The sequence below is a fragment of the Chlamydotis macqueenii genome, chromosome 5 (assembly GCF_036417535.1).
Source record: "Chlamydotis macqueenii isolate bChlMac1 chromosome 5, bChlMac1.mat, whole genome shotgun sequence".
NCBI lineage: Eukaryota > Metazoa > Chordata > Aves > Otidiformes > Otididae > Chlamydotis > Chlamydotis macqueenii.
Window position 1 is genome coordinate 63561236 of NC_141560.1, and position 17549 is coordinate 63578784.

The 17549-nt window shown below is 39.5% G+C and overlaps 1 protein-coding gene across 1 annotated transcript in view; it reads left to right on the forward strand.

The window, feature by feature from the left end:
- The first annotated feature begins 8128 nt into the window (after nt 1–8128).
- CSTF3 (cleavage stimulation factor subunit 3) overlaps nt 8129–17549 on the forward strand; it is a 48753-nt gene continuing 39332 nt past the window's right edge. Inside the window, exons 1-2 of the mRNA XM_086749574.1 lie at nt 8129–8405; nt 17325–17426. Coding sequence (XP_086605700.1) covers nt 8376–8405; nt 17325–17426 — 132 coding nt within the window. The 5' untranslated portion in view covers nt 8129–8375. The remainder of the gene's footprint in view (nt 8406–17324; nt 17427–17549) is intronic.

Sequence of the window (17549 nt, forward strand, 5' to 3'; positions counted from 1 at the left end):
AATCTATGGCGCACTCATTTTTGTGTTAAATCATTGCAGAATCATTATGGTAATCTTACATATACATACACACATATGCCACTAAAAGTATAGTAATATATGATAAGAACTGTTTCATGGCCTGTCTTGTAGATCACCATTGAGGGTTTTAACTCCTTCACTGTACAGCGATAGCAACTCAGAAACAGTATGTGATAATGTGTACCATAATCAGGGAGGAATTGTCCCCAGGAATTCTCCCCAGACAGTCATTGGAAAGTTACTACTTGGAGCAAGAGTTAATATATAAGCAAGACATTCCCTTTTCTGCCTTATTGCCTTCAGTATGCTAACAGAATGAAACAATGGTTCCGGAGTGAACACTCGTCCACATATTATTATTTTAAAACTGTCAAAATAACACAAGAAAAAAAGTAACAAATGTGTGAATGTAACATGAAATAAATTGTAATGTAAGATTTAAGTGCAATCAGTAGGTAATTAGAGCTGCCTACAAGAAGCAATACTTTTCAGACTGTTGACCCGAAGGATGTTTTTTCTTGTATTTGGGCCGAGATCTTTCCTTTAACTGAAATTTCAAAGTGCAGTGTTGCGCTATTTCAGAAATACAAAAAAAAAAAAGCAAATTCTACTATAGCATGTGGTGGTTGAGCTGAGGTATCACAACTGAGGTTCAAATGGAGTACTTCACTGCTAACTACAAGCTTAGCTAATAAAGACAATGTAAAAGCACCTCCTTCCCTTTCTGTCCCTATTAATTTACTAAAAAATAGCACACACTAACACTTGGAATCACTGTTTTTACTAGATAACACAGCTCTGTTAACATGAAGCCCAGCTTCTTATGGAAAAGAACCCTGGCGTTGTCAGTTAACAGTAAGTGCAAATTTAACTGTCTGCTTGTCTGATCTGATCACCATGGTACCCAGATGCTTTATAGATAAATATGAAAACATAATCCTTCATTCAAAGAGCACGCAATCTGCCAAGGTAAGTTTACACAGCGATAAACTCAAAGGGAGCTGTTATTTCAAGTTGTCATGGTTTATCCGCAGTCCATCCCAGGTGAAACCAGGAGGCAAATGCAGCATGCAGGTTTAAGTCTGGAATAGGTAACATCACCAGCATACGAGATTTGCACAGAGGTCAGTTATTTCTTCAGAAGAAACTTTGATAACCATAAACTATGACAAAAGCTACATTAGAGACAGAAGTGTAGCTTAAGGTGGGACACACAGGACACTTACAATAGGTTTTGAAGGTGAACTGAGGCAAGGAATATTTTGTGGATCGAACTGTACACCATGAATGTGGAAGGAGAGGTTGATTGCTATTCCCGCACCAGGAGGTTACCAGGGCATTTCCATGATTTGTAAGTCAAACCTGCCTAAAATAAGGAGATTAAAACAACCCTGAACTTTGGTTTCTTTTATATTGTTTCTAGGTTTCAGAGAGTTTGCGATGTACTCTGATCACACAAACAAGCTTTGTTTCATAACAGAAGGAAACTAACTTAGAAGAAAGAAAGATTGATTCTTATGTAAACCCTTGTTTCCTGGAGCTGAGCTTTCAAGTAAAACATCGAATACTATAGTCACATAGCAACCTCCCCACCCCCATTACAGGTGAGCTGGTTGGCCAGTTCCACCTTTCCTGTTTCTCCAGGCTGCACAAACACAGCACTTGAATAGATAGGATTTATTTCAGCAGGGTGAACTTCCTCGTTTGTGGACAACTTGTGCTTAAAATAAAAAACAAGAGTTCTACCCAAAACAGCCTGAGGTGGAAACCTGTGATGTTCTGTGTTTCTGTATTCCAATATATTATGAAAACAAGTCATTTCTAATGTCTTATAAACTTACTTTTACACTCTCATCTTATGATGATTGGATTATGCAGCTAAGTAGAGCACATTTGAGTGCAAGCAACACTATGCTTAGATATTAAATATTTTTTTTGCTGTTAATCACATTTTTTAAGCATTCCAGTATTATATCAGATAATCACAATTAACATTAAATTTTGTATCACTGATCCTAAGTGAGAAATAACTGCAATCAACACTATGTTTTTAAAAGGCTTTGTCTGTGTATTTAAAATCAGAGTGAGCATAGACTAGAAAACAACTGAGGCTGAATATTGGCATGCAAAAGTGTGCAACACCAATTACAAATAAGTCTGTTCTGCCCCAGCTCACTTTGTTCTCCTTTTTATTTGTTGGATGACAACTGCTATGCTAAATACTGGCAAGCTCCTCCTTTGATGCCTCTATTTTCCTTCCATATGCTTCTACTTTCTGCCCTTATTGTTACCTTTGAGTATTAATACTCTTAAAACCAAGATGCGCATGACTTTTTCTAAAATAAGGTGAAGTTAAAATACTTCAAAAATTATTCAGCATTGCAAGCTGTGACTCATAGTAGGATTCATAGAAAACCACTTCTGATGTCAAATAGTAATGTGGCAGGAAAAAGTCCTGTAATGTAGACATAGAAAAGCCCGAAGTTACTGCCATGCCATTTTCTCTCTTGGGTGGCTGCCAGGTACGTGCTGCTTGTCCCCTCGCTCCGTTTCCAGCCGAGCCGGGGTGGTGTTCGTCTGCCACCTCCCGGGTGAGTCACAGTGCTGGGGACTCGGTGCAGTTACAAACCAAGAGGGACGAGCCACAAGAGATCTAGCCGTGGTAGCGGTCATTAATCACATTTTAACTGCTTCAAAAATACTTCGGTAACAAAGTCAAACACTTAAAAATTTGAGAACACCGCAACTAGCGAACTGTGCTGCTGTATTTGTATATATTACTTCACCTTTACCCCTTGTTTTGGACTCCACTTTAATTCAGTACACAGACAAACAGCATTATTTAGTTGGGGTTTTGTTTGTTGGTTTGTGGTTTTTTGTTGACTTCAAAAACTTAGTTCTGTGATTTGAGTTTTTCCTCAAATTTTCTTCTATTTTTCTGCCTGGAAATTTTGTCCGTGTATAATTGGAGGATGTCAGTCTCTCTTTCAGATTTTCAGACCCCTGGACACTATTGCAGCCTGGTGGCAGGCATGCAGGAATGCCAGAGAAACGGCTGCAGGACGTGCGAGACTGTGCACATACTGGAGAACTGATCTGCACACATACTGTACACCCAAAGCATTCAGGACATGTTGGACTCACTGCATGTAGACTACAAATGGTACATCCATAAATATCTGTCCACAAATCTTAAGAAAAAAAACAATGTAACCCTGCCTCTGAGGATATCCAGCTGTTGGCTTAAACAACTTTCAGCACTATTTTCACTGCTTAATGTTTCATCATCAAGATACAGTTTTAAACAGAGAGAGAGAGAGATCTAGCTTCAGATTTCATTTAATTATGGTAAATATTTCAAAGAATCACAAAAAAAAAAACCAAACCATTGATGAAAACTAACAATCATCCACAACAGCAAGTAGTGTTATAGAAACAGAACAACTACTTACACTGGGAAAGAACCATGGCATAAAAACAGAACAATATTTAGAAAAAAAAGCTTGTTTGGTCTACATGTGGATTATTTATACTTTTCTTGTAGAGCTGAGAAGCTGCTCACAAAAAAAATAAACAAGGCAATACTGTGTTAAATAGCATAAATGATAGCCAATTCATGCAAATGAATGGATGTTGAGGCTAGAATTCAATCCATAATTTTAACATCTTATTACACAATTAAAATACATTACTGCAACCACGCAGTTCACTGTAATTATTTTCTACTATTCACCCCAGTTAATCACTAATCCATTCACTTTTGTTCTCTGCTTGTATTCTAAATTTCTAAATTAGTTTCACTCCTTAAATAAACTAATCTTAAAAGCTGACAAACTTCTCTCAGTTGTCCAAAAAAGAAACTTCCTTTCATTGCATTACACCTGCGTCATTTACCACTGCAGGTCATGGATTCCCTCCTTTTTAATTTCATAACAGACTCTGATCATGAAGCCGAATTCGCTGGGTAACAAAGGGACACAGAATTTCACCCTTTGCTATTGCTGACATAACTTATGTTTCTGCTCCTGTAATCTAGACGTCTTTCATGATGTACGACCCTCTCTGCACTTCCCATACAGTAAATCTCTACTGGGATGATAACCACCAGTACCTCAGACGCTGGTCGCTGGAATAATGCACGCACAGCGTATGACTACCATGCCTTTCTTGTGCAGATTGCCTACAGTAGTCAAATGGGAAAGATGACAACAGAAGGCATGAATTGGAAATAAGGCAGAACTAGAAAGAAAGAACACATCTCCTCCCCAACTACTGATGATAAATGAGACCATTACTCATGGATCCAGCAACATGGAAGTGGCAACAGATCCAATACCCAAGCTGCATGATTTTGACATGTTAAGGTCTTCCATACGCCAGATCCCATAGTGCACGTATCAGTTTGAGTCTCACGTAATGAGCAAGGGGCTCACTGCTGCAATCTCCTATTTCAGCATCTGCAAATCATGTACTTAGAGCAAAGAAAAGCTCTCTGGAGCACTGTGCTGCATGTGACACAATGATCAGAGAGAGAAAATGCCCAGTAAGAAACCTGTTTCAGAGAATGTTACTTAGGCAACAGGTCTGATGCCATAGCTCCTACAAGTCACATACCCATGCAAATAGTTACGCAGGCTGACATTCCTGTCAGCTGAAAGGTCCTTACAGGATACCATTTTCAGCTGAGTACTATTGCCTTCTCCTCCTCACCACCCAAATCCCCCCAAGCTGCTTTCTTCACTACAAACTCCAGCAGCACCAATGCAGAGCCCAAGAAAACAAACTCAGCAAAGTTAGATAGCTTGGGTTTTGCTTCCTTCCTCATCTTTGCCACTGATGCAACCAATTAGTGAGACACACCTCACTGTAAATCAGTGGATGTCAGATGGGGAGCAAAACTAGTTTGGCAGAAAGATGAATTTCATTCCTAATTATGGCCTATGGGAATATAAATGTAGATTACCTTTTTTTTTTTTTTTTTTTAAGTTCACAGAATTCCCATGGTGTTGTCAATTTAGAAAGAATAAAGGACAGACTATGGGCTCTGTGGGAGTACTCAAGTACTGCAGAACTCTCAGCTGAAAAAACAACAGGGCCCACCATCACCCTTGCCAATAGTAAGACAGAGTCTCCCAGTTTTCAGGCCAACATGTCTTCACTCTACATACGCTGAAATCCATCTTAGAGGAGTGGTGACACAGCCCACAGCCTCAAATAATATTATGACAGAGTAGGGAGTACAATCCTCAGCATCCTCTGCATTCAGGTATCTTGACATTCAGCATTAACACACAGAAATTAATAGGGCAGTTCAAATCAAAGAGCTGTAAAAATTCTTTCTAGCTTTGAGTAGATAGAATTATATCCATGAGTTAATCTTTTAAAAAAAAAATTTCTGAACAATATTTTTAGTGGTTATAGAATTGCACTAAAAGGGTTGCACAGAACCTGTGAGTTCATAATTAGTATTAAAAAATAAACTGCTATGGCAGCTAAAATCACTTGGAAGACAGGTATGTCAGCTCTATTTGATAAACCACTGCCCCAACTCTGTGAAAGCAGCTTCCTTTAAAGTTTGCCAAGTTTCAATAGTTTGCCAAGGTCTTGGCCTGGCAGCTTTTAAGGTTCAACATCTATTTGTTTTAAGATCTCATTTTCTTCTAGTTGTTTGTCCTAAGTGACACATATTTTTTGTCTATTTTTTCCAAGCAGAAATATTTAAGTACCACTGAACTGTAGGTACAGTCGTCTTCAATTAATGTTCAGTTTCAGATTTATTTTCAATTTCTGCAACACTCACTTAGAGACCAGTATAATCCACAGCAGTTTACTTGTTAACTCATAGCTTGCCATTAAGTTTCATGTCAATTACTGAGCTAAGCATGAATCACTACAGCATAGTACATATTAGCAATGTCCTGTTGCTTTGATATCACAAACCATCTGAAAATTAAAGTGCAGCCTTCCCAAGGAGACAGGCCTGTAATCATGTCTGCACTGCTCCAATTACCTCGGGCTAGAAGCCTTGAGCTACACCACTCAAGATGACACAGCTTCAGAAGGAAGGGGAGGAACAGACACATTCTAAAATAACCTTTGAAGTACGCAGAAGGAATTAGCAAGTAGTTGTTGTAAGCTTAGCTGCTGCATCCCCATTATTTGTCCCCGTACCATGAACAAGAAAGCTCCAAATCAACCTGTCAAATAGGTCAGCTAACACAAACTTACAACACAACTGAACTCAAGTAGAATTTTGCATGAGGCCCAAATTTAAGCTACAGTGAGGCAAAACTTGAGTTAGGCTAACACTATTATATCTAAACTCTAAATTTAAGACAAGGAAACATTTTCAAAGTTACTTTGAAACATAACATCATTTACACACAGGTTTTGTACGCAGTTGTACAAAACCTGTGTGCCTCTTTGTACTGCCTCTTGTGAGATTCACACCGAAACATAAACATCTTCATTACCATAAAGTTGTGAAAAAGTTCACATTTAACTGCAAAATAAGGCAAGCTATTAGGGCTGAACTGGTAAGGTACAACACATTAATATGAATCTAAAATGTAATCTTCTTTCTGTACATTAGTGCTCCTTTTAATTTGCTCCAACTAACACGTTAGGGTTAAGACCATGTATTAGAGCTGCAGTTCATTCAAGCTATCACAGCAACACTTAACAGAAAGGAAACAGGCATACATAGTATCTAATCGGAAGTTTCACCAGCATTGCTTTAAAGGGATTACTTACAAGGAATTGGTTCCTAGGTGGGAAACGGAAAAACATTACACTGATGAACTGGAAATGCAGGTTTTTGGAAAAAAAAATTGTATTCATGTATAAAATATTTTTCAAAATGGAATCTGTTGTGATATGGAAGAAATAAGCCATAAGAAACAACAAATTAGCCTGGTATCGTAAAATTAGAGAACAAGACAACTTGTCTATCAAGACAGATTGATAAGTTATATTTGTATTTAACTTCTGAATAACAGAATAAAAATTCTTCAATATTGAGAAAAAAACCTGTTACTCTACATATTGGTCAAGTGTTGACTATCTGCTCAATTTTTTTTTTTTGGGGGGGGATCAATCCTCAGAAGAAAAGGTATTATGTTTTTCTTATGTCCTCTTTCTAGCTCTGTGGTTTAAGGTGATTTTTGGAAGATGAAGCAGAAATGAACCCAAAGAGTGCCAGTATCAAGTTACTTTAAGTATTTCTGCATAAATATGACTGTATTATACAATTTTAAGAACACTTACACTGCTGTTGTGAAGGCAGATTTCACTTTGGTATCTGCCAAGCCTCCTTCAAGGAATTTGTTTCATATAGCAGCTTATCTGCAGCGGCTGATTCAAAGCCCTTCTCTCACAGACTGGTGATTACTTCGTAAATAAAATTAAGTAGCTTTAGGGGGAGCTGCCTCCTGTGTCCTTGTGGTCTTTCGAGACAATTACCTCTTAGCCTGTCTTTTGAACTTGCCTCCTTGATTAACAAGAGCTCTTGTGAGGTGGAACAGATGTGTCTACTGTTAGCAGACATTGTTGACGTTACCTCATCAAGGGCAGAGTGCTGGCTTGCTGCAAAGAAGTGACTGTTCAAGAGGCAACGCTTCATTAACGAAACAGCCCATGACGAGCCCCCAGGGCTAGAGGTCACCAAAGCCTCCTCGTTTCTGCCCATTTTCCTTCAGAGTTTCAACAATAAACGGTCCTCCAGACAACAAGGACCGAGCGATGGGAGAAAACGCCCAGACTGCGACCCTTACAGACGCCATGAGCACGACTGCGGCGGCCCCTGGGGCCCGACGCGGCCGCTCTTCGGGGAGCGCCCCACTCACGGCTGCGGGGCGGGCCCCGGTGCTTCGCCCTGCCCCTATGCGGCGGGAAGCAGGCGAAGCTGGCCCGCAGGCGACAGGCCTGCGCCCCGCAGCGCCGGGGAGGAAGGCCGGGCCCTTCTGCGGGCGCCAGGCCGACGCGAACCCCTCGCCATGGGCGCCTCCCGCGGGGACGCGCTCACTGACCGCTTCCGCCCCGGCGCCGCGCGTTGCCGTGACGCGCTTCCTGCCGCCCTCCCCGCGCGCTGTCACGCGGTGGCCACTCAGCGCGGCCCCGGGCTTTTCCCAGCGCCCCCCGCGCGGCGCGGCGCGGCGCCGCTCCTCCCCCCGCCCCCGCTGAAAGCCGGACCGGAGGCGCCGCGCCGCCATTTTGTTGGTAACGCTGGTGGAACTGCGGGCCGCAGCGGTTGGCGTGGCCGGTGGGGCTGCCCGCGGCGGCAGCGCCGGGCGCTTTTTAAAGGGGTTTTTAATCTATCTGGGGGCTCTGTGCCCCCAGCCCTGTTTTAATACACCATGTCCGGAGAGGGAGCCACTGGCGACCAGGTGAGCGGGAGGAGGGTGAGGTCGCAGGCCTGTGTGGGAATAGTGGGGGCCAGGGCCGCCGTGGCTGTGGGGCGGCCCGGGGCTGGCCGGTGGTGGCCGCGCTGTGCAGGCCTCGGCGGGCCGACGGGGCTGAGCGAGTGGGGCCGGCTGGCCGCCGCCCTGGAGCTGCCGTAGCGCTGGCGGCCGCGCCGCGGGCCGCCCCGGGCGTTGAGGGAGACACGGCTGTGGTGCGGGAGCGCGGCCCTCGCCTCTGCCCTGTTCCTGTGAACCCTGCCCGTCTCGGCGGCGCGGTGGGCGGAGGGCTCCCCTCCCCCGCCGCACACACACCCATTTTGTGGAACTCGGGTTTATTCCGTCTGCGAAGCCGTTGCGCTGAGGGATTGGGGGTGCGCGAGCCGCTCCCAGCAGCCCCCCTCGATAAAACCGGTAGTGTTCCAAAAACTATATCTCGCTCAGTCTTCGAGTTTCTGGTAAAGAAACTTTAATTTAGGTCGAGGTGGACAATAGGCACTCCAGGGAGCTTCGCTTTCCCGATCTCATTTATTCGTGGGCATTGAGTACACGCACTCCGGAAGAAAATTGAAGCCCAGATAAGCTGTTCGCGCTGATACATTTGCGGTATTTTGTAAAGTGGGCGTTTGCTGAGTGTATGCGCTTAGCATACAAGGTTGTGTGCCTCATTAACAATATCCTTTTCCTACAGAATAAGGCATTATTAAAACAATAAAAATTAGAAACAATAAAAATGTGTTTATTTAATAAAGAATCTTCATTTTGGTGCAGTGTTCTTGCTCTTGGGGGGAGAAATAACTACTGTTTCAGTTAGTTTTAGCTTGGGGTTTTTTAATATACCAAAATATATATTTATTATAACTATTTATTTTCTAGGCAGATGCAATCAGTGTGTTGTATTCTATCTTTAAAAATCTTATATTACCATGAGCTATCTTCTGCTTACTGACAGAATAGCTCTAAACAGGTCTTTTTAATAGGGCTATTTTTAAAATCAGTATTAATTGGAGGAGTGGGGATGAAAGTTCTTGACTGAAGGAGGATCTTGTGATTGATAACACTGTGGTATGCCTTAATGGTCGATGTAGCATACAAAAATACTTAAAATTAAGCTGATGACTTAGTGCTTCATTAAGAAGCTTTTCTTTGTAGCATGTCAGTCTCTTTACAAAACAGGTTATGTTTCTGTATGTCTGGGCCTGTACTATGAAAGGGTGGCATGTAAACTCTGTAAGATCACCAGTTCTGAGGGGAGGGTGGGAAAGACAAGTTCTCAGAATGTCAAATACCCAGTTTCTGTCTCGTTAGGAAAATATATGAATTACCAGCCTGTATGCTCAAAGCTGGTCAGGTTAATAAATGTATTTGTCGTATGTTTAAGCAAAAGGTTCTTCAGAACATTTACTTCATCACAAGAAAGATGGCTACAAAGAAGTAAGAATATGCTACAATGCAACTTTTATAATCCTGATCTGTAGTATGTTTCACATCTAAGCTACCCACTCCAATATATTACATTGATTACAGATTATAAAATTACATTGATGTTTAGTTGTGTAATTAAACTTGGTTAAAGTAGTGTGTGTTTCTGGATATACTACTATTTAACTTAAAGAAAAACAACACTGACTTAAGGTTTCATTTTCCTTTGCAAGAGAGAATTTAACATGCAGAAGGTTGAATTACTGTCTACACAGTAAAGTAAAAGCTGTTCTAGAAAAGAACAGCTTTAATATTGTGATGCCATATCACAGAGAGCTTTAGCATTAAAAAAAATTGTAAATCATTATTTGCATCTTATATAAAGCATATAGCTTAACATATGGCTTGGATTTTGTTTTTTTGATCCATGTTAAGGTTCATCCTTTTTACGCGTTGGGGTTACTTTTTTCACATTGGATGCACTTGAAATAAAATAAAAAAACAACCAGCTCTTTTATAGGTTGGGTTAAATTATTTGTTTTATGACTCCATCCTTTTTATGAAGGCCCCTGGAATCTAGTTTCCTAGAAGTCTCTAATTTTATTATGGTCAATTACCTCCCTTCCATCAGTTTTCTTCAGTTTCAGTAACTTGTCCTCTACAGTTGCTTTTTTTTCTTACCCTGTCAGACTTCTGTTTTTTACTCCTAACGTTAAGATAGGCTGTAATTTGATATCAGTGTCTTTGGCAACACTGCCTGCCACGAAGTTTTCCACACTGTAGGCTACCACTCCTCCAGTTGAGTAGTGAGGAAGGTGTACCTTTAGTAAGTGTTGGTGCCAGTCTAACTGTGGTCTTGCAGAGCATGATAGACCTAAATTTTCTGTGGAAGGAGGAACAATGAAGCACTGTGATTGGGGCAGTTGTGCCTTGCTCCCTTCCCCACACTGCAGCTGCTATATATTGTAGTCTAGTGCTATCTGAAGGGCTGTCTAACTTTGTGTGCACAATATTCTTATGGTTGTAAATGTTCCTTTCTGTAGGAAGCTGAAGCTAGGCAGCATCTGGCTTTCCCGTTCCAGGTTTCATCTGCTGCTTCTATGACCAGCTTCTGAGCTTTTGGATGCCATTTTCAGTGACAGTCACACAGATCAGTGTAAAGGGGTGACTGTACAGTTAATTTGCATCTCTGTTGTGCATGGGATGTGCATGGATAGTGTACGATGCAGGTGTTAAAAATCTGACAAATCAGAATTGTTAGCTCTGACTCACTGACACACAGGCTATCTGCATCTCGCTTCCCAGACCTTGGGGTTTGGAGGCAACTTCCAAAAGCAGCCAGGTGAATAACAAATTGCCATGCTGTCTCCAGCAAGTACGAAGTTGTGGTAGTGTGGGAAGGAAGAACAGCGTGTGGAACATTGGATGTAGCGAGGGATGTAGGGAGTAAGGGGATTGCAAGGTTAAAGACCCAGTTGAGGTTTAGGAGGCTTTCTTGTACCAGGTGCAGGGCAATTGAAATGTGGCTTTGCTGCCTTAGGCTGAGCTTAGCTCCAGGCATTGTTAATCTGCTTTACTGTGTAGAGCAGGAGCCTAAGCTACCTTATGTAGATTGTCCCCTCCTTCCATTGTTATTGTAGAACCTGCTGGAGCAGGAGGACGCAGAAATGTGATATTAAAGCCACTATTGCAGTATATTTAAAATTCTTGCACTATGTTAACTATGCTGGACTCAAAACTAATTTCTGCAAAACCAGTTGAATAATGTCAGGGCTTAAAATCTGTTAGTTCCCTGTCAGGCTCCTGGCAAGGTCTACGTGATATTTAACCAGAATTTCCAAGGTCAGTTTTTAGAATACCAAACACTTGTAGACTGAAAGGCTGCGTCTACAGCTGTTTGCCAGAAAATTCCCTGACAGGCTCTCCCCATCTCCTCGTGTGTTGAGGTTACAAAGAGTACATGCTTGCATCTGTGTATTACAAAGAGTACACGCTTGCATCTGTGTATGTCTTTACATTTTTCTGGACAGTAATATATACATCTAGTTTCATTTCAATCATGTGGTGCTGGTTTCATGTAGTATCTAACAAAACCTACATTCATTGTGCTCTCTACCTCTTTCTAACATGGCAGAAACTATTATCCAGTTAATAAATACATACTTACCAGACATCCATTTTTTCTGAAGACTGGGTGCAATATTTGCTTTACCCTTGCATTATTTGCCTTCTAATTTTTTAGCAGCCTATTCTGGTTTCTCACTTTTTTTTGTCCCTTCCTACTCCTTTCTCTCATTCCTGCCTTGTATTTTTCATACAGTACATGTGAGTTTCTGAATTCTAAATGTAATAGTCAATGCTTTTGTAGTTAACTTTAGCTTAACATTTTGAAAATGTATGTCATTGAGCACAATACCGAAAGCAGACGTTTATTCTTGCAGGATTCTGTGAGTTTAACATCGCAGGAGGAGCCATTTGAAAGAAACTCCTCCAAGAGTGTATTGTATTTTATATGATACATAGTAAAACTAGGTGTACAGTCACTGTTTACAGAAGGAAAACAAGGATTGGTGGAGAAGGATTTTTGAGTTGGTAATGCGATGTTTTTTCCAATTTTTATACAATTGTAAACAATCTCTATATTGTAGCTGCATTTCTAGAGTCAGTAAGTTCAAGGTATACCAAGAAGAAGTTAAAGCAGAAAGTGTCTAAATGCTAGTCTTTGGGAAATAGTGTCATCAGGAAAGAATGGTAGTAGTTACTAATGTGAAACTCCTGATTTGTTCAGAGATATCAACCAGACCAGATTATGTTGGGGGCGGGGGGGGGCAGGGGGCAGTACTTACACAAGTACCCTCTTGAAATTATTTAAGATGAGTATGCTGGGATGTGTCTATTAATAGTGACCCAGTCTTAAAGGACAAAATTTTTTTCAAGATTGTGATCACAGTTGAATTGACTCTGTGGTAGAATAAAAGAAGGCGAGGCATTAAAAACAGGTATAAGAAAGTGCAAGGATTGATAGGGTGCAGTTATAGTGTAGTGAAGGGATGTGTTACTGAAGAAAGGATTTTGAAACTTATTCTATGCACATAGAGCTATAACTAAACTTTAAGAAAAAAGCTTAGACTAGACAAACCTGTAAATTAACCTAACTGAAGAACTAACAATGATTGTTAAGTTGCATGTTAATATATTTGAAATTATCTTCATTGGGTCCATTAGACCATGCTAAACTGCAATAGCCAGCCAAAACCTCCCAACAGTAGCTTCTATCTTGATGGACATAAAACTTCTTTTGGATGTTGAACCACTTTGAACTAGCCATTAAGATTCCTGCCTTTTTGTGTACATCAGCCTATACATCTTGTTTGTAGAAGCTCTCATTACATAATTAGTGGTAGTTTTTAAAGTATCTTAAGCTGTCCACTTCACAGGTGGAACAGCTGTTTAAATATATTTCCTTTTCACTGTAGAAGATCCTTTTGTGGAAACAGGAGGGTGCTTTAAGCAATTGGATGCATTAGGTGGTGCAAATAGTTGAAAGACTTGTTTGGCTAGGTATTTTCTTACACACTTTGGAGTCATTAGGGTTCATTCTCAGAGGCCTGGGGAAGCTTAACTGTTGCTTTTAGCAGTAAGGTATAAGCCAATAATTTTTCCTTGAGGGTGGTTGATAAATAACTTTTAGTAAATACCAGAAGTCAACTTTGTTACTTCTGTTCTTGTTCCCTCAGATGTCCTTTATGAATTCAAATTTGGATTTTGTGTAGTCGATGTATTTTGCAGGAAGGAGTTCCTAGACTTGTTGGCTAATTTGGCGTTAGATCTTGTCAGATTTTGGGAACTGGTCATAAAGATCTTTTTACGGTCTTATCTGTGAAACTAAAAATCCATTGCTATTTATCTGTGCATTAAAAAAAAATAAAGGAAAGCTATGAATCAGACTAGATGGTAATAATACATATACTTGTGGACGTGGAACCTTAAGTGCTAAACTAATTCCGTGACCTTCAGAGAGTTGTTTGTGGGACAGGAGCCTTATTACATGGGAGATATACTGAACACAGTTATCGAAAGCAGAGGAAAAAAAGTACTTTTCCAATTTGTATGCAACAATTCTTAGCAGCAGTAAAGAAAAGTTAAAAGCTAGTATCTATCTGATTAGGTGCAGTTTTATGGTAGTTTAAGCTAATCTAAGTTGAGACTGCTGAAGCCCTGTATGGTTTTGCATTCTTTATTCTGCATCACATCTGATCCTGAAATCAGGGAGCCTGAACCATTAGAAAGTTAATAACTTTTCTAATAGGATTATTTTTCTGCTGATTTAACTCCCTGAACTGGCCTGTTACAGGATGAGATTAACTCAAGTTGCCTGTGTTAACTAGAGGGAGAGGCTGAAACTGCTTATCTAGGAGCAGGATCACAGCAGTGAACAAACACCCAGTAATAAAGCATTCACAGGTTTGGATATTGGCCGTTGTGCAAGCAATAAAATGGAAAATACATAATGAAAAGCCACATACCCTTGAACTGTGATAACAGCAGATCTAAGCACACAGTGCAGTTCATGTGCAGTTTTCAAAACAGATCGAATGTCTTTCTGGCTATAGTTGAGCAAGGTTAAAAGTCAAGCTCCTTGGCCCCTTTCACGATAGGCTTGCAGTAGATGTTAGTCCTCATAGATTTGATATGCAAAAATGCATCTTTGCGCACATGCCTAGTTCTGGCAAAACAGGCCACCCTGGAAATCTTTAAGTGTTGATTTCTTTTGTGTCACATGGGTAGATCTGAGATAATACAACTGAACTGCTACTAAAATAGTAGAGATGTGCTTCAGTAGCCCGTTCTACTTTTTCCTATTTGAAAGTAGCTACTTACAGTGCAGGACCTTGTGCTTCAACAAGTACTTGAGTTGGTTTTGTAGGATTGGGTTTTTTTTTTTAATTGTAGCTGACATCAATAGTATTCCTGATAGGCCTTTCTGTCTAATTGAATGCAGGATAATATATGCTTGATTGAATATTTGAGACAAGTAGATCTCACTGAGATGGAATATAATGAGAAGCAGTGTTTACCACTGATACGAGTACATTTGAATTTGAGCGTTATTGAATAAAAACATTTCAACTTTGAGTCATCTGCAGAGTTAACTTACATAAATAGTCTTTAAACTTTGGAAATTTCAGCTTCAGTGCTGTTTTCTGTAAGCTGAAATGCATTTACACATCATTTTGGAAGAAATAAAACCACTTGTTCGTTTCATACTGTGTTTTGCATCTTAAGCCTGTATCAGTTGAACTATAACATACAGTATTACAGAGTCACAATTTTGATGGATTTAGGGATGTAAAAATATTCATATGGAAATTTATAAATTGACTACTTTTGAGCTGACAACTTTGAGCTACTATTTTTTTTTTTTTTTTTGTTAAATTGATTTTATAATTTAGTTTGCTGTGGGACTTGGTACTTGCCTTCCAAGGTACAGGATTTTGCACTGAGCAAGTAATGCTAAGAATGGCTCAAAAACCAAATCTACAAGAATAAGCTCCTATAAAGCCCCTCCTACTGATTTTTTTTTTTTTCCCTTTCACGCATGGCTGCTGTTACATGTCAGTTTAACAGTTCTGCAACATTTTTTATCATGTATCCATTTTATAAGTAAATTTAATTTCAAAATCTTTTAAGGGGTATGCCTTGAATTATATCTTGCTAGTAGGGCTGACATAAAAACTGGTAGTGCTGAAAAATATTCAAAACTATGGTAGTTTCTTTAAATGATTGTGTTGAATTGCAACGTATAACCTAAGCAACTGATGTACAGTAGTGCGTTTGCAGAGGTTGACAAAAGCAAAGGGGCAGGGCACTCCTGAAAATAAAGTTGATGTTCGTAAGTAAATCAGGGTTACTGCATTTGCTAGCTCCAGCTTTTTCTTTTCTTTTTTTAAGTCACTGTTTTGTACAACACTTCACTGGCAGCTTATCTTCATATAATGCCACTGTAAATGACCTTCCAGTAAAATCCATTAATAATACCTTGGATTTGTGTTCTTGGAACATGTGCTTTCCTTCAGGAGTGATGTGCAATAGTGACACACAATGGTGATGCTTGTTAATTTTACGAGAAGTCATACCTGTGTACTGTCTAATTACCTTAACTTTCCCTTTATAAGTGTGTGGTAGCACCTTTGATAGGCGTATCAGTTCTCTTTATCCTGTTTATGCTATGTATTCACCTAGACCCAGTATTAAGAATTAAAATCATTTCCTTGAAATAATCTTTTAATAATTGACAGGTTTTTTTAAAATTTTCTGTACAGTAAATCAGTAACACTGCACTATACAATCGAGTCGTGTATTCTAACTGATTAAGTAGCTAACTTGTAAAATTTCATGAGAAAGGTCTTATAGTAATAATTTACAGGTTATTATTGTTACATCTCATGAAGGCAAGAATTTTTCGTGTGATTTGGGACTGCTAACATCTGCCTGAAAATGAGTCAAGCTTGGAAATTTAGTAAATAAACTGTTTGGAGTACAGGTCAGAACAATATTTCATGCTTAATAAAGAACTTTTTATTATTTATATAATATCATTTACGGTTGTAACAAGCATATATTTTAAGACTTGTCTGTATGCAGTCATCAAATTGTAATTTTTTTGTCTACTTTGTACTGGCTGTTAAATCTAGAAAAAAATTCCTGGAGGTTTTAAAGTAAGATATTTCCACAAGTCTTTAAAAGAACACTTAAACCTATACTGTAGTTGTAACTATTTTAACAATTAACATGCAATTTGGTAAAGCTTTTTGTGTCAAAAAAAAAAATCTTTTAAACTCCAAGATGAATGTCTGAGTGTATTTAAAAAAAAAAAAATTGCTTAAGGTAGCTAGTGCCAAAACTACAGGAAGGCAACTATAAGAATATACAGATTGACAAATCAGAAAGTTAACAAAGAAATTGTGCTTGGATAACATGTACGTGTTACTGCTAGAACTGTCATCATCTAGTTTTTTTGTTAAATCTGTAACTTGTGGTACAAAATACTTTACTGTCCTGCATATACAGAATGACTCATGCAGTAACGAGGATTCATTTGGCTGAGGTCTGTAGTAGAAAAATTCATCCGAATTTACTTTTTGCATCTGAAAAAGTTTTAGGTCGATAAAACGGTTTAGAATTCATAGTGCAATAAATTTTCTGGCAAACTCAAAATTTGTTTTAGTGTGTTAGAAACATTTAGTCAGTTTAGTCTAGCTTTTTGCTGGATTACCAAATATGTAGAACTTGTTGTGGTAAGAGTGCATTATCTTACTGGGGCAACTTGTTTTCCAGATAAAATTACAGTTTGACTCTAGCATAAAAACTGAGATCTGGAATGTTACGTTGTCAGAATGTTGTCATTAGCTTGACTTTATAGCTGGGACAGAACTTTTCAAACCCTACTTGTGATCTCTTATGTCTTCTTTTTAATTTTTCTAGACTGCCGAGTATGTCCCAGAAAAAGTGAAGAAAGCTGAAAAGAAACTAGAAGAAAATCCATATGACCTTGACGCTTGGAGCATTCTCATTCGAGAGGCACAGGTTTAGTGACATAGGATTACATTTCCTTATCTATGGTCCACTCACACTATTTGGTTCTGGAGTAAAGTCAGCATATTAATTTACATAAATCATAGTATTGTAAATGCTGTTTTGATTTTCAAT